This window comes from Musa acuminata, chromosome BXJ1-2, assembly GCF_036884655.1.
Source record: "Musa acuminata AAA Group cultivar baxijiao chromosome BXJ1-2, Cavendish_Baxijiao_AAA, whole genome shotgun sequence".
NCBI classification, from domain to species: Eukaryota; Viridiplantae; Streptophyta; class Magnoliopsida; order Zingiberales; family Musaceae; genus Musa; species Musa acuminata.
Genome location: NC_088328.1, coordinates 29678905 through 29700738, shown reverse-complemented (window position 1 = coordinate 29700738; position 21834 = coordinate 29678905). Strand labels below are relative to the sequence as shown.

General features: G+C 40.0%; 4 protein-coding genes across 6 annotated transcripts; all 4 read left to right on the top strand.

The window, feature by feature from the left end:
- Positions 1-530: 530 nt before the first annotated feature.
- On the top strand, positions 531-5208 carry LOC135608492 (choline-phosphate cytidylyltransferase 2-like). The gene is made up of 8 exons (XM_065101427.1): positions 531-979; positions 1217-1330; positions 2289-2384; positions 2998-3040; positions 3144-3299; positions 3386-3454; positions 4383-4493; positions 4688-5208. Exons 1-8 carry the CDS (start codon positions 771-773, stop codon positions 4763-4765), a joined length of 876 nt encoding a protein of 291 aa, XP_064957499.1. The 5' UTR covers positions 531-770; the 3' UTR covers positions 4766-5208.
- A 322-nt stretch (positions 5209-5530) lies between these two features.
- On the top strand, positions 5531-9408 carry LOC135608478 (protein BCCIP homolog). 3 transcript variants are annotated; one of them, XR_010485528.1, is made up of 9 exons: positions 5531-5735; positions 5817-5893; positions 5978-6238; positions 6325-6534; positions 6642-6707; positions 7021-7113; positions 7184-7240; positions 8888-9169; positions 9263-9408. XR_010485528.1 is itself a non-coding variant. In XM_065101417.1 (9 exons), exons 1-9 carry the CDS (start codon positions 5594-5596, stop codon positions 8984-8986), a joined length of 921 nt encoding a protein of 306 aa, XP_064957489.1. In that variant the 5' UTR covers positions 5531-5593; the 3' UTR covers positions 8987-9408. The 3 variants fall into 3 exon arrangements, 2 of the variants coding, with proteins under 2 accessions (XP_064957489.1, XP_064957481.1); XM_065101417.1 differs by having other exon boundaries at positions 6325-6366; positions 6451-6534; positions 8888-9408; XM_065101409.1 differs by having other exon boundaries at positions 8888-9408.
- A 1175-nt stretch (positions 9409-10583) lies between these two features.
- On the top strand, positions 10584-13574 carry LOC135608470 (probable inactive poly [ADP-ribose] polymerase SRO2). Its single transcript, XM_065101400.1, has 6 exons — positions 10584-10728; positions 10975-11440; positions 11513-11754; positions 11988-12118; positions 12215-12310; positions 13196-13574. Exons 1-6 carry the CDS (start codon positions 10686-10688, stop codon positions 13235-13237), a joined length of 1020 nt encoding a protein of 339 aa, XP_064957472.1. The 5' UTR covers positions 10584-10685; the 3' UTR covers positions 13238-13574.
- A 4970-nt stretch (positions 13575-18544) lies between these two features.
- LOC135608468 (uncharacterized) lies at positions 18545-21574 on the top strand. Its single transcript, XM_065101390.1, has 4 exons — positions 18545-19322; positions 20127-20182; positions 20272-20464; positions 21051-21574. Exons 1-4 carry the CDS (start codon positions 18579-18581, stop codon positions 21402-21404), a joined length of 1347 nt encoding a protein of 448 aa, XP_064957462.1. The 5' UTR covers positions 18545-18578; the 3' UTR covers positions 21405-21574.
- The last annotated feature ends 260 nt before the right edge of the window (positions 21575-21834 follow it).

The window sequence follows — 21834 nt, the reverse complement described above, 5'->3', positions numbered from 1 at the left end:
AATCATTTAGCATCAAGATTTCAATCATCTAATATCAAGATGTTAATAATTTAGATATGTGGTGTCGATCATATCGATGTGTTAGTTAATTATTATTTTTAATTTTTTTATTTAAATTTATATCTTTATACTTACAAACGTATATTGAATTGAATCACACGTAATAGATGTAGTGGATCTGATATCGAGATATAGGTATCAATTACTTCATATTGAGGTGTCGAAATAATATTGAGATGTTGGTTACATCATTATTTTCTTAATTAATTTTTATTTTGAGTTATATCATCAATTTAGATTTATTAAATCTTTAAATAACTTGGGCTTTAAAGATTATAATATTTCTAAGGGATGATTAGAAAACGCATGAGTCAAAATTGGGTCAATGATAAGACTATGGAATCTAACAAACAATATTAGTATAGTTGAACCGAGTGTAACATCCATAAATGTGCGACCAAACAAACTTTCTACGATATATAGACGCGCGTAACGATTGACGCGTTCGTTTCTCGACGTGAAGGAACGCTAATGCCAAATCCCAAACCCAATTGGCTGCTAATTTGGGACTTCCGTTCACCGGCGAACTGTGATGGTTAAGGGCGTGTGTGTGTATATATATACAACGCCGATTCACCTCCCCTTCCAAAGCTCTTCTTCGAGTCCTCCCGCCCCCCCTCTCTATCTCCATACCGCCCGTGCCGCTCGGGATTCTCGCGCCGGGACTCACTGTCTCCTGGATTGGTAGGTGGTGGGCTCGAACATCTCCGATGGCGCGGTTGCCACGTAGGCGGTGGATCAGTGGGCTCAACGAGGGCGACGATGGTGGAGCGTTGTCGGCGTCGTCCGAGGAGTTGCAGTGCGAACCGCTGCCCGAGAAGGAAGTGTCGTCGGATAGGCCTGTTCGCGTCTACGCCGACGGGATCTACGATCTCTTCCACTTTGGACATGCTCGAGCTCTCGAACAAGCCAAGAACTCGTAATTCTTCCGATTAGTATTTTTTTTTCTTCTGATGGTTTGCACAAATCGTGAGCAAAACTTTATTGGCATGACGATCGAAAGCAGGGAAAACGTAGTGGCTTGCACAATAATGCATAATGAGGATCGATGAACTCTTTAATTTGAGCGTGCATCGTAGATTAAGTTCAGCATGTAGCTGTCTTGTTCTTATAGAATCATTTGATGGATTGAATTGTGATGACCATTTTCTTCCAGATTCCGAAACACCTATTTACTTGTTGGTTGCTGCAACGATGAGATTACTCATCGATACAAGGGAAACACAGTCATGACTGAATCTGAGCGCTATGAGTCACTCCGTCATTGCAGGTTTGTAGTATTCCATCCTCCTTATGACTGGTAAACTTTTGGTTTACCAATTTGTTCCTTTTAGCACTACATTACTTTTTATAAAATGAAGATGATCATACAATTGAGGGTCTCCTTTTTTGTATTTGGATGACATTCGAGAAACTTCTGCACAAGAAACCAACAAATTTAGAAGGAGTATTTTCAGTGCATTCTGTTGGTTGAAATTTGAACATAATTACGGGTCAGCAATAACATATGAGATGTTATTTGCATGTCTCGTGAAAATTGTTGTCTTGTTACAGAAATGGCAAACTGAAGGTTCGGAACCATTGGTCAATGAGTAACCCACATGTAATAGAGAAAAAACTGTAGAAAACGCAGATAAAATATAAGTGACTTTAGTATTTGGCATTATTCTCATATAAGTTGTATCACTATTGTTGAAATGATTACTGACCCAGGTGCTCTTATGTTGAAGTAATTGGATGGGCTTAGATTAGAACATATAACCTTCTAAAATTTTGTTTGATATTTTCCTGTCACTTATCTTTGTCGAGGTTAATATTGCTAGGACATGAGTCTCACTTAGATTAAGTCTCTATATTTGAAAAAATTTCTGGTCACTGTTGTGTCAACAAGTTTGTTTAATAAGTGGTGAACTTCTTATGTACTCCCTTTCCTCTCTCAGGTCTATGTTTTATGCTGACGTTCTTATTTCCTGAAATCATCATGGGATCTTGCTGTCAGTAATTGTGTTTTAAAGCTAGACTTTGTGAACATGTGTAGAGTGATAAGTGTTCATGTTTCAATCCTCTTATGTTGTCAAGCTATACTAGATGCACATTTGATAAGATCATATGTGACAGAGATGACACGACAATTACTAGGTAGAGAAAAAATGCACTTAGTCAATGTGTTGTGTGCTTTAAAGTTTTCTTCTATATTTATAGCTGAAATATTCCATTCTTCATCTTAGGTGGGTAGATGAAGTTATTCCTGACGCTCCATGGATTATCACACAGGAGTTCCTCGACAAACACAAGATTGACTATGTTGTTCATGATGCCATTCCGTAAGATAAACATACAAGTCTATTATAAAGCTTTGAGTTTTCAAGAATAATTATGTTCCTTCATAGCTCGAGTATTTCATTATTCTTAAATTACATTATCGGAGTTGCCATTGATTGTTTACGTATTGTATAGGCTATATAGCCAACTGATGATACATGTATGGTTGGAGTACTTTATATAACTGCCAATAAATTTACCTGTTTAAGTAGGTTAAGTAATTATTTACTATTTTTGGATTGGTCAGTACGCTACTTGATGTTCAATCTGAATTTTTCATAGGTACACTGGCAGAATATAATGTCTGATTTTTCAATTCTTTTAATCAAGTAATGATTTCAGTTATTGAATTCTGGCAAATTCTACATCATTTACTATCAACTGGAGTACCTCAATGAAATGGATGAACCAATAATTGTTTTCCTTATTTGTTGCTTGTGCGAGTTCAGCTTTATATATTTACAATGGTCAATTTCAATCTAGTGTTAGTTCTTTGATATTGACCATTTTCAGCTTAAGTGTCAGCTTTTCAATTGTTAATAACTATTTAAGATGTAAATTTTGTTACAATAACGTGCTATATAGTTGTGTTCCTCATCATGGCAATATTTGCAGATATGCAGATGCAAGTGGAGCTGGAAATGACGTTTATGAATATGTAAGTTCTCTTGTTACCTTCTTGTGATTTAGGTCACTTTGATTATAATTATTTCCAAGATTCCAGACATTTATTGGATAATCGGAATCATATATTCTTGTAGGTTAAATCTGTTGGGAAATTCAAAGAAACAAAACGAACAGATGGGATATCTACCTCAGATATCATAATGAGGATTTTGAAAAACTACAACAAGTATGTTATGCGTAACTTAGCCAGAGGGTATACAAGGAAGGATCTTGGTGTCAGCTACATAAAGGCAGGATCATGTTCTTGAATGCTTATCTTAAATCCCGTGATTATTCATTTGCATGATTCGATTGGTTCTCATCTTATTGCTGCCAGGAGAAGCAATTGCGAATGAACATGCGCATAACCAAACTGCGTGAGAAGGTGAAAGCACAGCGGGAAAAGGTATGCTGAAAAATTGGTTCTCTTGCAATGATCCAGCAGAGAGCTTTTTGTGGTGCTTGGTCGTACCACTAAGGCTGCTATCTGAATTGTGCCACTCATTCACTTATGCTTTGTGCTATGTCATATAACTGAAATGTGCTGTTTTATTTTTCTTCTTTATGAAAACTTGTGGAGTAGAACATAAAGGACGTGGTTAACAAGTTCATGGATCCTGTATTCCTCATTAAGATGTTGCTGCTATACATTTTGATCAATTTTACCAAAGCACATGTCGAATCCTAGCAATAATTAATTATTATTCTTCAAAATAATTTCATTTAAAAAGGTTGTGAAATATTGTCTATGAAAGCAAAGCAAATGCTTTGATTTCATTGAATTTTAGCAAGGAGGGCTTTGGTCTCCTGATGCACTATCCCTAGGATATCCTGTGGTTTTTGTTGTTAAATAAGGAGCAACTTGGAGGCAGGCATCAGAAAGAGTAGCAATCCATTCCAGATTTTGTTTTCATGGTAAAGACAAACCTTTCAAAATTACTCAGCAAGACATCTGTATTCTCTGGCCCCATGCCTCATCAATTCTTCCAGACCTCTTGAGAGCATTCAGGCATACTGGTGGGGTACAATATTCTCTAATTAGTTGGCACATTCTTTTACTTGAAAGGACCTAGGTGTCTTGACTAGAGTTGTAATCGCAACATATGTAGTAATGGATAAGATTTCGTTCTTTATGTCCCTGCTTATCGTTATTTGTTATTGGACCTAAAATGAAGTATCTATCCCATTGTCAAGATGATGTGTGCTTTATGATTGTTTAAGACATTGGTTATATACTTTTGTGTCGAGTACCAACTTTTCAATTTGTGTTGGTGTCACTCAATATTGTCAGTTTCTGTTTGGAAATTATGACAGTTTCGAATTGTTTTCTGCAGTTGCATACGGTAGCGAAAACTGCTGGCATGCATCACAATGAGTGGGTTGAAATTGCAGATCGCTGCATTGCAGGCTTTCTTGGGAAGTTTGAGGAAAGATGTCATATCATGGTGAGTTGTCAGACTTGGAATATCTAATATTATCTAGATATGATTATAAAGAAGTATATTATTCTAGGACATTGATAGTTTTGTTTCTGTTGAAGATCGAGTATGCTTAAGAGCCTTGTGAGTTTAGCTAAATGGTCATATTTGTTCTCTTTCGTTTGACATCTAGATTAATGTTTGGTTGCTTATGACAACAGGAGACTGCCATTAAAGGCCGAATTCAAGAGAGACTCAGGAGGCGGTCGACCAAAGTGATGACCGCCAGCCTTTTGTAAGATTCAGTAGCTTCATGACTACTTCTGAGAAGTCACTGCTTTAGTTCCTGGGTGTCGATTCTTGTTCACCGGGATGAAGCCTACATGACTCAAGACTACTGCAACAGCTTTCTCTTCTTGTTTGAACAAGCTGTTAGAATTACTTACTAGTACATCAAAATTGTCTGTGTGAAGTGAAACTTCATCCTAGGTGTTGATTCTTGTTCACCAGGATGAAGCCTACATGACTCAGACTACTGCCACAGCTTTTTCTTCTTATTTGAACAAGCTGTTAGAATTACTTACTCGTACATCAAAATTGTTTGTATGAAGTGAAACCTCCATTGAGGACATTTCATCACTCCCTGTTGTCTTAGTTGCTATGGAAACATTAGTTGTTTCCTGCTTCCAGCTTATTATTATACTTGCTACTGGGAACCATACTGTAATAACTGATGTGAAATAGAGTTCGGCCCGGATCTGCAGCATCATATTAAGTCTTCTTGGTGGTCTTGGTATGGTCTTTATGTGTCTCGAGCCTCACCTTTTGTTCCTGTTATTGTGAATCAACTCTTGTCTGTGTCGCCATTTGATAGAACTAATATCAACTATAAAAGCGGGCCTTTGGGTTGACGAAAGAAGCAAGCCAAACCAAACGAGTCCAATCCGAAATCGAACTCGTCGGTCCGACCCTATGCATCTCGGGTTCGTGAGTGGTTCGATCGAACCGCATCGCTGACGGCTTCCGCGCGCCCCCTTTCTCTTCCTATAAACCCTCTTCGCGAGAATTAAACGCAAACCTTCGGCGTCCCTTAGACCCGGCGGCTGGGCGGCGGAGCGGAGCACACGATGGGCCATCGCCAGCGACCCGAGAAGCGGCGCCGCCTCTCGAGGCCCCGGCCCTTTCTCGGCTTCTCCTCTTTCGCCCGCTCTCTCCTCTTCTCCCACTCCGCCCCCTCTCCCGACCCCTCGGCCTCTTCCAAACCCGAAGGTGCTTTGCTTCTTCTCTTCCCTCCTAGGGTTTTTGATATTGACGTCTGACACGATCCGTTTGTCTCTCCTCAACTGGAAGATGGAATCGTCGAGCTGAAACCGTCCAGCGAGATAGAACGGGTTGAGTCCGAGCAAGAGGACGACGAGGAAGCAGAAGTAAGAAGATTTCTTGCTCACGTTTTTAGCCTGATTTGTTGGTTTGATTGTGAAGTTAAAGATGTGATCTTCTTTGGTGCTAAGCTTGATATGATGCAAGCCGATTTCGGTTTCTTCGACCCTAAGCCCGGGGATTTCAATGGAGTGAAGCTCCTTCTCCGGAATTACCTCGACGATAAACAGTGGGATCTCAGTGGCTTTGTAGATTTGATCTTGGAGCAGACGACGGTCGGAACTGTCGTTAAATTGGACGAACATGACGAAGCGGGAGACGGGAACGGGGATGGTGATGACGACGCTGGCCCTTTTGCTCTAATCAGTGCTCTTAATTTGGGGAGATACGAGGTCAACGTTAACAAAAATATGTTGTGCTTTTCTTACCATCACTATGTTAGTATTTGCTCTAAAATTATGAGCTTTATCTTTTCCAGGGCCATAAATGCATGAAAGAATTCAAAGAGTATCTACTGCAGGTATGCCCTGACGAGGGCTTAAGGAAGAGGCTGAAACCATTTTTGGAAGAACGAGTGACTGACGTGGGACTTTTGGTTTCTCAGCGCTTCGTAAACTGCCCCTACCAATTAGTGCCTCCATTATACGATGCATTGTTTGATGAGGTCTCATGGGCAACAGAGGACGAGGTTGTATAACAATCAATATGCTATTTTGCAATAGCTTAGATGTGGATTTGTGCTTTTTTTGTTTGAATCTTCTGCAATGGCTTTGCAAATTTACTTGTTTCTTTCAGCCCACAAAGGAGCTTCAGGATTTCTTCCGCTTCAAGTATTATTTACTGGTTACTAGAATCTTTGAGGTACATTAGTTGTCTTCCTTTTTGCTGTTGAGTGGTTTTTTATTGGCCATTTGTCAAGATGGGTTTAGTTTATGATAAGAATTTAATCCCTTTAAAAGGCCTGCAGTTACCTAAGCTCAAATCTAGCAAAATTTTGCATCCCACCTTCTCAAAATAAATGATAATATAAGAGTTAGAATGAAAGATTTATTCTGTTTTGGGCCAATCTCTAGAACTAAAAAAAGATCATGCTTAGAATGTAGCCATAAGCTACATTTTATTTGTGCCACTGAGTGCAGAGTTCTGATCTTCGTCTTACCATTCTTGACTTCAGGATAAAAATGCCAATCAACGGAAGGCAAAAGTTAACTGTGATTCCAGTGACCCCATAATTTATATCAAGCCAGAGGATGAGATTTTCCAAGAGGTATTATTATGATTGATATAAAATTTTGTTGTTATTATCAAGATTTCTCACTCTTCCTATCTCATTTCAGCTGAGCTTACTCTCATTTACTTTTCGTCTGCACGCTGAGCAGTTGGCTCCACGAGAGGTACGTGTGCATTGTTGTTGCATTATTGTTTCATTGTTGCATTATTTTTTCAGGGCCCTTATCATGCTGCGCTCTTTTCACTTTCATAGAAAAGTTAATGTATTCTTTTACCCAATGATTTAAAAAATGTTGGGCGCCAAAAGACATCAAGGTCCGAAAATGCTCGTGGCGCTAGGCGCTCGCCTAGGCACCCACCCGAGAGAAGCGAGATGTTCTAAAATATTAAAATATAAAAAAATATAAAATATAATTAATAAGTAGAGATTAATAGGGCTAAAGTCTAAATATAGATTATTATATGATAATAGTAGTTAATAATCTATTGTCAACAGCATTTAATCTATTGTTAACAGTAGTTAGAGGAGAGAAAAGATTTACTGACGATGGAAAGTGGGGAAGGAGAGGGTGACGATGACGAAGGAACTTTCGGACGAAGGTGATAGCGACGGAGGAAGTTGTGGACGGTAGTAGCAACGATGGAGGAAGCTTCAGAGAACAACAAAGGCGGTGGAGGAAGCTACGGATGGCAGCAACAACGATAGAGAAAGCTTCAGATGGTGATAGCGACGACGGCGGAAGCTATGGACGGTGAGATCATGGGCAGAGGAAGCTTCAATTGTATCCGTTGGTGGTAGAGGAAGCTACGGTCCTCTCTCTCGATAGTGGAAGGAGCTGCACACAGAAGCATTGCGACGGAAGGAACTGCACATGAAAGCTAGACCTTTAGACCCATCCGTCGGCAACAGAAGAAACATTGGTCCTATGCATCGATGGCTGTGGCAGCAGTAGAGGAAGCAATGATGGTGAAGGCAACGGCTACGCACGAAGTAGGGTTTATGGCTTGGGTTCGTGCGGGGGGTGGGGTTTGCGTGTGTAGGTTTAGTAACATTATAAAGCTTAGTTGGTTCAATCGAACCACCTACGCTATTGTTCAACCGAACGCTTCGTTTCAATCATGCTATCGCCCGAGGTGCCTGGCGCTTGGGTTCATGCGAGTGCCCAAGCACCGGAGCACGCTACCTAGTCGAGGCTTGAGGTGCTTGGGCCTCGCCTCGCCTTGCCTCACCCGAGCGCTCGGGCACCTATTTAAACCCCTGCTTTTACCTATAAAGTATATGATCATTGGTGATACTCTATTTACTGTGCTTGTATCATAAATTTCATTCTATTATGTCTAGCACTAGGATATTAGCATGGATTCATTATAAAAAGTCATTTTCTTGAGATTAATTGATGTGAGAAAGCCTTTTTTGTTTAGTCAAACATTTACATATCTAGAATTTTTAAACTAAATTTGGGTTTTATCAAGTCAGGCTTTTCATACGTTTTGTAGCTGTAAATGACAAACCTTTTGCTTGTGGTCATAAGTGTCACGATATGTTGGTTTCTCTGATCAACATATTTTTATGTTGAAAAGGATATATTTTTATGAAGGCATTTCCAATTTTCAAAGTACTCCAGTTCATGTAGAATTGGACAATCCTATTGTCCAGAGGTGAAAAAAAAAAGATAGCTAGGACAATCCTATTCAGAAGCCACATCTTACAGGACACCATATATCAGTGTGTTTAAGTTTCGTAATGACTACTGCTTATGTTGTATTATTTGCCTTTTTTAACGTATACTCAATTTGGTATTCTGCTGCAGCTGAAGAATTACAGGGAGAAGGGGCTGGTCATGGTTGTAATAGCCGATGAAGTTCCTAAGTTTCGGGAGAAATTGAAGTCTTTATTTACTGAATCTTAATGCTTGCGAGGTTTGACTATATGCTGACTGCAAATATCATCAACCAAGTGTTGGGGTGACACACTGTTCCATTTGATGCTAAACATCAGCTGCAACTGCTTCATTGGTTATTGCCGCGATACATCAAGTTTTGTTCCATTTTTTTGGTTCCAAGCAGAGGAGCCGCATGTGCATTACTTTTGGGTACCTTAGGAAGCTTATTGTGTTTTTCTTGATTAAGCTCAGAGTTGTGAAAGCAAACATTCGATCTGTGTGATCACGTTGTATTTGTGACAGGAAAACATGAAGCTTTCATGGAGATGGGAGCAACATGATCCAGCTGTCGCAACAAGGCATAATCAAATGCTGATTGTCATGGTAATTAGTCTTCGAGATCATAATTTATTCACAAAAAAGAACACTGAGATATTAGCATGGTCATATTTCTAAGCCATGCCTGCTGTCGTGTGGATTCATGTTTTATCTTGCATTCTGCATTCAACTCACGCATTGGTACTGTCAAATGTTGTCCTCAGCCAATCCTTACAAAAGGAGAGTGGTATGAAACATAATTATCAGTCTTTTTTTTAATGTTTACAAACGTTTATGAAAACATAATTACGACTCTTCGAAGCTATTAATTGGATTTAAATCCACCCGAAATTTACTCAAATATTGACACTGATCCAATTTGATTATTAGTGTGATTTCTAAAATAGTTCTTTGGATCGTTCGAATCCCGAACGGTGACGATAGTTTTATAGATCATGATGTGTAATCAATGACACAAAAAGATAAACAAATACATGAAGAGATAAGAACACGAGACTTCTTACTCGGCCGCAAAGTACGCGTAGGCGTTGCCGAGTGCGACGGGGAATCTCACCGCCCATTGTAATACTTACCGTGGCGAATGCCCGCTGTAGGCGGCCTCGTCTATTTCAATTGACCATGGTGACCATACACATTATTATTTTTTTCATTATATAGTTAATAATTATATTCCTACTGCTTATTCACAAAATTATTCAAATAATCCTGTCATTTAATTCATTAAATCTCAACATAAATTAAAATATTATTTTCAATGGTCATTTTTTTATTTAAAATCATATTTTTGTCTTGTTGTATGTCAGATGCATGAGACTCTCTCAATCGCACCTGATAATTTCCTTACACATATGGACTCGAACCACTAATTTAATCATTACTATTATTTCTCATAATAAAAAAAATTTATAAATTGAGAAGACTATATTAAAAGTTAGGAATTCCCTCAAATTTTATGTTAGAAATGAAATATCTTATACTTTAATACTGTTGAAACTTTTAAAATAATTTTAAAAATATATTATTAAAAATAAAATAAAAAAATAGTGGTATTCCCAAACAAATATTTCAAAAATAATAGCTTGTGATCAGATACAAAGAAATCGTCATGAGCTTACCAAAAAAAGGTTGAAGTTTACCTTGGTCAATACGTCATGAAGGGCAAAGAAGTCATTTCTCACCCCTGAAACCATGGGTCGGTACCCACCCCCTCAAGCATACAAACTAAATGCCGCGGAACCGTGTCCCGCAAACAAGAGGCGGTTCCCCTCCCACCCTGTATAATAGCCGCCCTTTTCCTCGGCACTCTGTTCTCGTCCCAAAACGACTGCCAAAGCGCGCGCGTGACACACACAGAGAGAGCGAGAGAGAGAGAGAGAGAGAGAGAGAGATGGGAGTGATCCGAAGGATTTCGAGTCTTGATCCAAAACAAGGTGATTCTTTTCGCCGCTTCTTGCGTTCGTGTTGATGTATCGTTCTCTTTTGTGCTATACCTCGGCTTCTCTCGTCGGTTCTCCGGCCCATTCCCATGTCTGTTCTCAATTTCTTTCTAGTTATTTGAAATGCGAGCGATCCGTGATTAGCTAATCTTTGAATCTGTGGAGAGTAATGTTTTAATTGGTTTTCCTTCACGAGATCAAATCACTTGTTTAACTTTGATTCTTTGGCCTTGATGGAAGGTTTGGGAATGGCGGCACGATTCGGGAAGCAACAAGAAGAGAAATTGCTCGCATCGAACAATGGGGAAGGAGGAGGAGGAGGACTGGTTTCAGGAACGCCCCAAGCATTCGAGGGCAACGGGATGGTTAGAGTAAGCAAGGACAGCGAGGAGTTCATCCTCTTGCGACATAGGTTCTACTCAAGCATTGGGTCGCTTGTCCCGCATTGCTCCTTGGTGGACCTCCATCGCGTCTTGTACTCGACCCCGACTAGGCGAACACGGTGGGAAGCCTTCCATCGTTCTCTCGAGGCCGTGGCGCAGAAGCATGACGGCAATGCCAACGACAAGTTCGCGTTTGCCGAAGCTTCCAAGGACAGAATCATTCAGATCGTCAACGACGGTTTCGATGTTTCCGGGACGCCCGAGGACGGTGGATACTTCGGACTTGGGCTCTATGTGACTCCGGAGCCTGTCGCCATCAACAGGTATGTCTTTCATTACACATCTAATTAAGCGATGTTTGGTGATCTCACGATTGAACTACTGTGGATTTGCAGCGTGATGTCTTCGGTCGTCGATCGCGATGGATTAAGGCACGTAATGTTGTGCCGTGTAATCTTGGGCAGAACGGAAGAGGTTGTTCGTGGCTCCGGACAATCTCAGCCCGGTTCGGTGGATTTTGATTCAGGGGTTGATGACATGAAATTTCCCACACGATATGTCGTGTGGTACCCTGAGGTGAACAGTCGTGTTCTACCTCTGTATGTCCTGAGCATCAAAGTGGACTTCCGCTCAAGAGGTCAGTTCTTTCTTTTTACCTACATATCTTTCTTTCTCCCTTTTTACAATTATTGTATAGTTGTGCTTAGAGATTTATTTTGTAGCATACAACAATAACAAAACTGTAAGTCTCAATTATTTGGGATCGATTACATGAATCTTTTACCGCCATTGAGATCTATAAAAATTCATACGTTTAATTAAGTTTAAAATACTTAAAGCATTTTTTTTTATCTATGTTCATATTTTCAGGACTTCACCAAGAGCCTATTAGCAGACCAACATCACCATGGATATCCATTAGAAACCTGATATGTGTGTTGTCCAAGTGTTTGCCGCGTTCCATAATGTGCCAAATCAAAAAAACTCATTGCGAGTTCATGGTATTGCAACCTCAATTTAAACAGTTTGGTGCATGGGAGTGTGCTTTTACTTTTTCTTTTTGTATATCTTAATATTCCATTTGCTTACTTTTGTAGGAGAGGAAATTTTCTCGGCAACAGCTGGTATCCCGCATTCGACAGGTAGCGGGGGACAAGATTCTACTAGCGGCGATTAGATCTTTTCGAGCTAAGGTGAGTTTGCTTTCACTAGAAAGCACCCATTTTTTGGTGGCTTATAATTTTCATTCCTTGTCGGCAATTGTAAGGCTTGTGTAAATGTTATCGCCCAAACTCACATCAAAATTCTATATCGATATCAAGGTCACAGGCTCGGAGAGACGCATGCTAAATCATAGTCTGTGAAACTGTGAATTGCATATTGTTCTGATAGCATGGATTTGCTTATGTTAGTCTTTTACATTTTGTGGCCAACAAACTTATGCGGTCATATTGCTGAAAAAAATCACATCTTACTGGGACAGTTCAGCTTACATTAATTTTCTCAAGGCTTTGACATCTTGTTCTCGGAATCCTTAGTTTCTCTAGAGAAATCGATAGATGTTGAAATTCGTGATGCGTGATGCCGTGAAGAACAATACCTGTGTTAATCAACTTTTGAAACCAACCGCACTTTTTAAATATTAATATTTCAAAATTTATAATCGGTTCTGTGGTTTATTAAGTATTTGGTCAGTTGCGATAAAAGGAGAATGGTTTTACGATGAGCAGTAATCATGTATCATGTTTCATTTTTCACTGTTGTACTTGTCTTATTGGTTGCTTCATTCTATTTTTGTTTCAGAACATCATAGTAATATTTCTTGTTAGGAAAGAAAAAAAGTAATATTTCTTATTTACATTAAACTGAAGTATCAAGTTTGTGTGGGATTAAATTACAGAGAAAGTTGGCATTTTGATCTTTTGTCATCTTCATGATCTCACCTAGAATCCTTGGAGATCAGGGGCTGAAGCCTTCATATAACTTTCTTTTGTTCATTTGATGTCGGTAATCATCATCTGACTACTGTTGCAATCTAAAAGGTTCGTCATTGTCTGATGGTTTCCTTACTTTTGCAGCGAGCAGCAGCTGCATCTCTTGCTTCCAGGAGGAGAGACTAGCACAAGCATCGTGGGGTCATGTAACGCAGGTGAAGATAGATTGCTGAAGAAACCACGTACTAAAAGTAGCAGGTTGTTGCCTTTGAGAGACCTTCGACACCTCTGACTCCGTTAACATACCATAAACTGGGATGCTTTTCGTTTAGATCAGTTTAATCATAGTATAGATCAATGAACAGAATTCTTCAATCCAAAACACCCTGTTGTGTGAAGTGAGTTGAGGAACTGTACCCCCCATCTTCCCTGTAGAGTTTACTCCTTTTGTGTTACAACTTGAACATGTAGTTATTAAAATGACAGACATCGATGGAAGAAAAATACTGTGTTCAGTGTGGTATTTGAGGAGCATCATTTTGTTGATGTGAGTTGATTAGTGGCAGGTAGGATAAGCTGATACGAGACAACAAAAGGTTGCCCCGTTGGTCTCCTCGACCCTTACTGGTTTCTGTAGAATCATCCCCCGGTCGTTATGTTATTAGTAAGCACACGATCAGGTCAAATCAGACTTCAAAAACCAAATATTTATTGAGTTAAGCTTTATGACTTGGATTTTGGTTTAAGAGTTTTAGTTAATATAAGATTTTGAGTTATCCTCTTTATAGGCATCTGAAGTGATGAATTAAAGAGTCTCTATTTACCTTATACTGATCTATGATTTCTTGATATCATCACATTTTAGATTTTCTAATATGATATCAGAGCTCTTGTTTATTTCTAACCAAAACATGATCAAACACATAAAATTGAGGTCTCGTTTATCTTTTCAATTTATTTCCTCGTATATAGGTAATTCGACTAGTCTAGAACGAATGGAGTCGATCATGTTCGTTTTCCCCTTTTAATCGTCAGATGCAATCAATTTGACTTTATGCATAATCCAATATATATTAGTCTTAATTAATTTGACTTAAATTTATGATTATTTAATTTATTAATAAAGTCATTTCGGTTTGAAAATATTTATATGTGTGCCTAAGTTTAAGCTTTTGATCATTTGAGTTGATCTCCTATGTTAATCCTAATCGGGCTAATGCATTAAGTTGACTGATTCCTGCCCTGTCTTCCTATAATAACATTAAAATTGTTTTGTGGAGTTACATTTCCTAAAAATGATAAGTTAGATGATTCTTGAATTTTTTTTGTTTAACTTTTACCGAATGATACCCTCCTAATTGATTTTTTTCATCAATTTGATAAAGGTGCCCATTTGCCCTCTATTATCCGACTTTTGTTGCCTTTGCCTCTATTATTATTGCCCTCGACCGTTGTCATCGCCCCTTGCTCCCATCGTGAGCAACCCTGCCCATTGCCTCCTTCCCCTCCCTTTTCCCTGCCCCTCCTCTCCCATTCGTAACATTTAAATCGCTCATGCTAGCCTTCGTCGCTCTCCCTTTCTCATCCTCATCTTTCATCGTGAGGAAGGGGGAGCAATAGATAGTGACATGGGACTAATTATAGATTATGATCTATGTATGAAGTCGTGGACCCACTGCCTCACCACAAGATCATGTTACCATCATCGTGGACCCACAACGGTAGCAACAGAAAGAGGAAGTTATGAAATTGGTGTGGATTGGAAGCCAAAGGCGGGCAGCCCATTCACGATCCGGGCGATGGCCAATGATGCTCTTGTAATCTCATTCAATCTGACATTCTAAGGTTCGACTGGTGGAGGACGTCAACTGGTACACCCTCTGCTTGTCGTTTTGTCTTGTTTTCCTCCTTCGACATCACTTTGCATCTATGTCGACGAGAGGTGAGATATTTACGTCGGTGCCACATTGCTCTACATCTATGTTGAAGGACACAAAGCCTTTGCCTCACCTCCTGTCGATATAGTTGTAGGATGATTCAGAGTGACTATCATTCTCATCATCTTCCTCCTCTTCCTTTGTCTCACTTCCCGCCATCACTCTCCCTCCTTTTCCTCCTCCCGCCACAAGAAGATATAGAAGTCCCTCAAGCTCCATCGTCGTCACGATTGTCGCCCTCGCATCAGTCATTGATAAGGTTGACCATCATGTCACTCTTGCCGACCACCACCACAACAGCCATCCACGACCCCTGGTAGTGTCGCCGTTTGTCACCACCGTAACAATCGACTAAAAAATTTTAATTAGGACATAACAAATAAAAACGTAACTAGAATATTAAAATTATATTTTTACCCATCGTTTTTATATCATTTCTGTACGTATTATCACATGTCATATATTCCATCGGTAAAGTTGATAACGCTAGGATAGATGAGGTTAAATATTTTAATTTTGTAACTATAAATATTTTAATATAAATTTTTTAAATTTAAGAACCAGGATATTAAAAAGGTCTAACTATATATGGTAATATATAATTAGGCCAAGCGACACGTGCAAAAAAAAAAGGGTAAATCTGTAAAATCAAAGGTCCTAAGGAACCCTTGGACGTTGCCTACATCATTGCACAGTGACACTTTCTTCATCAAAACATAGATTTCTCATCAGAAAATTTTTCGCTACAATGCCATCAACTCAACTATGACTCATTATCTGTCGGGATCCTTCTATTATAGTGCCCATGTGATCGTTGTCGCATGGCAGGTCACCAACGAGAAGGGGTGAGATACAAAAGGTAGCCTAATTGAGGAAGGGGGCAAACATAGGTGCTAAGTCGACTATTTCACCCTAGCGCATTGATGTTAATAATACCAATATCGTCAAGGACAGGATGTGCGAGTAAAGATAATAGGAGGAGATGCGGAGGCAATGACCATTGTGGGAGCCGAGGCAACTGTCTTGGGTGACTATCACTCATGACGAAAGTAGAGGATAATGACGATAATCATAGGTAACATTAATTACAATGACAACGATAGAAGGATATTAATCGAGTGTGAATGAATTTTTTATCAAATTGATAAAAAAAATATCTTTAAATAAAAATTAATTAGAAGAGTATCATTTGATATATCAAATCCCAATGGGTTAGTATTTCTTTAATTAAATACCCTTAATTTTTCTGCTGTAGATGTAATTTAGATCACTTGATGAACATTTTTATTTCACTTGGAAGAACACGAGAGGCGCTTGCAAACGAAGTTGCTGTGTCCTCGGTACCTTCTCGTGTTGTCCTCATCACCCAAGACAAATTGGCAGTCAGATTCCTGGGGAGCCGCGGCACCGCACGTTGCACCGGTGTCCTCCCCTTCACCTCCTTCTTAGAAGAATACCAACGTTGCCGAAGCAGAGAGAGAGAGAGAGAGTCTGTGTGCGTTGTTTGACAGTAACGCCATTATTGCTAGTGATGCGAGTTCCAGAGGTAAAACTTGCATTAACTCTCGGCATATAGAGAGAGACAGAGAGATCTGACAGTAACGCCATTATTGCTAGTGATGCGAGTTCCAGAGGTAAAACTTGCATTAACGCTCGGCATGTATAGCCTTCACGTCTCTCTCTCTCTCTCCAATAAATGTCTGGGCATGCGCGCTGCAGCAGCGTAATGAATAGACAATTTAATTGGTCCCTCTCGAGTTGGACGCTTCCACTGTTTAACGGCGCTTTCCGTCTCTCTCCCCTGCTGTGGCTCGTCCTGAATGTCCTCACTCTCTCTCTCTCTCGACAAAGAGTCCCACACACCTACACAATTATTGAAGCAACTTGTTCTTCTTCTGTCTTCTTGGAGGAGGGTGATGGCGTACTGGAATAACGTTGGCGACGGCAGGCTGGTTTCATCGACATCAAGCTAAGTGGTGTGTTCGCTGACACAGTGATCTATCCTGTCTTAACAAGTTGACCATGTCTCTTGTATATTCCAGCCATGAAGATTCATCCAAGTGAGACATGGTTAACAGGTAGGAGTAGACCAGTGGAGCTTCGAGTTAAGGAAGGTCAAATACGGAGCATAAGCTTTTGTTTTCGATCTAAGCCGCTTTACTCGTCTCTTTTAATTACAATAATTCCATTGTTGTGTGTTTGTCTCCCTTTCCAATGATTCACCACTCAAATTCTCTTTCTAAAAAGAAAATAAAACAATATAGGGTGGATTCTTGAGAAAAGTATTTCTTTTCAATTTTCTAATTTAAAAGTATCATCATTTTTAGAATTTTATAGCAGTATTTTTTATCTAATATTTAAAAGACTGGTTGGGATGATTTAAAAGTATCATCATTTTTTTTTATCTACTCCACCTATCCATTTCGATTAATTTATTGCTCAAATTCTCTTTTTTTTAATCGTTTTCGGCCCAAATTCTCTTGTCAAAGAGTAAAAAATCTTCTTGACAATGCAGGATGAATTCATGAAAAAAAAAAATTATTTTTGACTTTTATCCCATTTTCACAGTAACATAATAGTTTTTTTTCTTCTAATACTTCGAATTACCCTAACCATTTATCTCTTTATATATATATATATATATATATATATATATATATATATATATATTTATGTACGGATCGGTCGATAAGGTGAATCAGTCCATTGCAATATTTTTACACTGTGTTATTGTATTTTTAACATATAAAAATACTATATAATAATATTTTTATGGTATTACAAAAATAGTATAACATAATGTAAAAATACTATAATATAATAAAAATATTTTAAAAATAATATTTTAAAATTAGAATTGCTTTTCCGAAAAATAATAATAATAAAGTTTATTCTGATAATTCGCCCTTGTCCATTTGTCGTTTTCAGGTTGAATGAGTGGGGCCGGTCACCAATGCGTCTGACCTGTCTCTGATCCCATTTAGATTCAACTGCCCTTTACCCCTTTACGTGGGGCCCTCCTCCTGAACCAGTTGCCTGGACTCCACGTACCTCTACCCCTCCCTCCCTCACGAGTTAGAAAGCGAGAAAAAGAGCAGCACGGAGTTGGCAGAAGCCACCAGCCTCGAACTGAGCATGGCGACTCGAGTCCCGACGTCACTGAGATTGCACCTTTCACTGACTTACTCCACGACACCAAATATTATGATCTCACTCGACTCCGACCACTCTTGATTGCGATATCAATCATATTCTTTGTTTCCAATGTTCTATCTTCCTTTTATTTCTCGACGGTTGCACACGTGATGGGCACGTTCTCTTCCGTATGTATTCGCCGAAAATTCATCATTTCTTGCTAAATAATAAATAATATTATAAATTTATGATGCTCCACTCGTAACCCGAATCGCTTCTCAGATCAAGTGAATCTCAACCGTCCAGTCGTTAAATCCGACGCTCTTCAAACTGAAAGGTACCGTCATTATCTTTCAAATCGATGGGTATTATGGTAAAGTTGAACCTCGAGGGCCCTATATATTAGAGCTGGGTGCACATGGGAAACGCGATCCGCAGCTTCGAGAGGCGCATCAATGGCAGCCGATGCGATCGCAGTGGCGAAGGAGGCGCTGAAACCCTCGCGGTCCGACGAGGAGGACGAGCGGGCGTCCTTGTTTTCCTCCTACATCGGCCTCAGTTTCGCCCTCTTCCTGGGGCTCCTGCCTAAGTCCTCGGCGGCGTACGTGTCGTCGCTCCAGTCCCGCAACAGGATCCTGGCCATGAAGCTGTTCGAGGCGGAGGACCAGCTCCGGCAGCTGCGGTCGCGGCGGAAGGAGGACGCCAAGGCGAACGCCCGGGTGACGGAGATATACGCCGGGCACCGGACCCGGTGGCAGCAGGAGGAGAAGCGCCTCCTGCAACGGATCGACGCCGCGGACGAGGAGGCTGCGTCCCTGAGGGCGCGGATAAAGGAAACGGAGCGGGCGGAGGCGGAGCTGAGGGCCGCGGTGGAGCGGCTGGAGAAGGAGGTGGCTGAGAGGGACGAGATGCTCGATTTCATGGCCAGGAAGGTGGAGGGCGACGGGTTCTCGGAGAAGGGGGTGATTGGGGCCGATGGCGGGCTGGAGCCGATGTACCACGGCGAGCTCGACCGGGAGTTCTCGGGGGTTAGGGTTTCCGGCGCTTTGGAGCCGGTTCTGGATGAGCGCTTCTTGGCCCGGAACGGGGAACTTGAGGGAATGGCGGATCTGTTCGCTCATCAAAACAACTATGTGAAGGAGTTCCTGATGCCGCCTGTGGATATGAAACTGTGGATGGATCGATCGGCTGGATGGCAGGTGAGGAGCTAACTCTAGATCTAGATGAACGACTCACAGTGGTGTGTTCTTTAGTTTGAGTCAGTGATAACTCTACTTGCTTGAGCCTACATACATTTGAATCTATTGTGATGTCTTGATTAGAATTATCCAGTGTCAAGAATCTCTTCTTCGTTAATAGTTCTTAGACGCTAGCATACCTTCTGGTAAAAGCCATGACTGGTAGAGAAGTGTCAGTGACTTCAGTAAAAGATACCTTTTTGCTGCAAATTATGGTATGAGATGTTATTTTAAGATATCGATATGGCAATCGTCTACTACTAGAAGCTATTGGAACTGTTGATGAATTGTATGAGTGTGACAGAGCATATCATCAGCATTCCCCTAGCACTCCAATTTTAGATTTGTATACTTGCAGTGAAGTACTTTAGTAGGTGAATATTCTTGATTGTCTTTTATTCTGATTAAATATGCTCCAAACTCATAGAATACCATAGGCATATGTAGTATAGATGTTCCATTTATGAGCAAGTCATCGCTAATCATGTTTACGATCCTTTTTTGAAGATAAAACTCTTATGTAATTTATGTTTGTCACAGCGAGTTGGTACATCTTAATTGCGATCACCCTGTGATCATTTCCCTGACAGACTAGTTTAGTGATGTAGTACTATAGCAGAGTTGTCTCACCATTTATCTGTCAATTAGCTTAATGAATTGTTTTTATCAATATGTTCCTACTATTAGTATGTGTGTCTTCTTATGCTACAATGGCCATTTGGCATCACTAAAATGTTCGTGCGCTCTATAATTTTGTTCTCGCAGGACATGCAATATGACTCACTTGAATCAACACACAATATGAAGCATTTGGTGGCAAGGTAAAACCACAAACAAACAAAGGAACTTGATTAAGCTCTTAATAGCAAAAGTATTATGTTTGAATCACAAGCTTAGAAATCGATTTCAGGAGGGAGTCCCCATGGAAGGTTGATGGTGAATCATCAGGTGTTTCTTCCAAGCTTAAATTGCTGGAGCAGGAATTGGTTAACCTTGAAAAACTGGGAAAAGATGATCCGTCCAAGATCCTGTCATTAATGAGGAAGCAATCCAAGAGATACCAATCTCTTGCTGGCAAAATCGATGATCTATGCAGGAAAATGGTAAGTTAAATTTGCTGATATTTTTACTGATAGTTTCTTATTCTTAGTTTGTTGGTCTGCTTACATGTTTTGCTACTAATTTATGATGATATGCTTAATCAAAGGATTGCAAGTAATAGATATATCAATATGTCAGTATTCTTACCCACCATTGTTTTGAGGACTAGTTCATTGTTTTTGTGAGATTTGCTTTATATGTGAATCGGCTCAAGTAAATGTTGAAATATTTTTTAGAAAGCTAAGAAGTTGCTTTTCTGCGATAATGCTGTAGTTATCTCAGTAATATCACTGGGGAAGAATCCAAATGCGAGATCGTTAACAAAACCCACAAAGCCGAGGGTACATTGGCATCTCTGCTGGCAATTTGCCATTTTCATTAGTGGAGGTTTGTCAAACATAATTGCCAAAGACTACTAAATAGTTCAAAAAACACCTCCATGACAGTGATGCCAATTAAGATTTTGTGGGTTAAAAAGATGATGGATTAGTGGCTTGGTCGGACACTGTCATCCAATTATAGACTTCACTATATGTTGTAAGAAATTTCACACAAATGACTGTTTTATGCATTGCTCTCTTTATGCAGCGACTAAACGACCCCTGTGATCCGACACTCAGTCCAGAGTTCAGGACACAGAGGCAGACCGAGTTCTTGCTCGAAGCCTTTCGCCTGCAACATACTGCTTCCGAGACAAGACAGAAGCTGAGCACGCTCCAAGCCGAGGCAACAAAGAGCTATCTGGGAGATGACCTAACGGTGAAAGACAAATTGAACACAAGAAGATCCTTGGATTCTATCCGGAACAACTTCAAAGAGATACAGAGGAACTTGGAGATCTGGCTAGCGAGAATCATGGGTGATTTGGAGGGCATCTTAGCAAGGGATGGTGCTTCACGTGTAAGAGATTACTATTCATCTCCATTCCCCTTCGGCCGATGACTATGAAATCAGGCATATTTCCAGCCAGTTCTTCTTATCCCTCAATAATGTATAGTCAGTCGCACCATGATACTCACACCAAGCTTACCCTTTTCTATATGCGAATACATACTCGTTCTTGTTTCCTGCAACAATTACTTAAGGTCTTCATAGCAGAATTCCTCATGTCAGGCTGGTGTTTACCATAATTCCTCATCTAATGCTAAACATGCATCCTTCATCTGCAGCCTTGACATAAATTTTAGGCGACCACTGATGTACGCCTCGGACAATGCTTAATATATATCTCAACATTCACCAGCTAAGCATTTAAACTTCAGGAATATATGCTGGTAGTGAGAAAAGCCTCGTCAAGTATTCGTCATTGCAATTTAACTCTGACAAGGCAATTCAATTCCACCGGGCTCGTCGTAGAACCACCACCAATGCC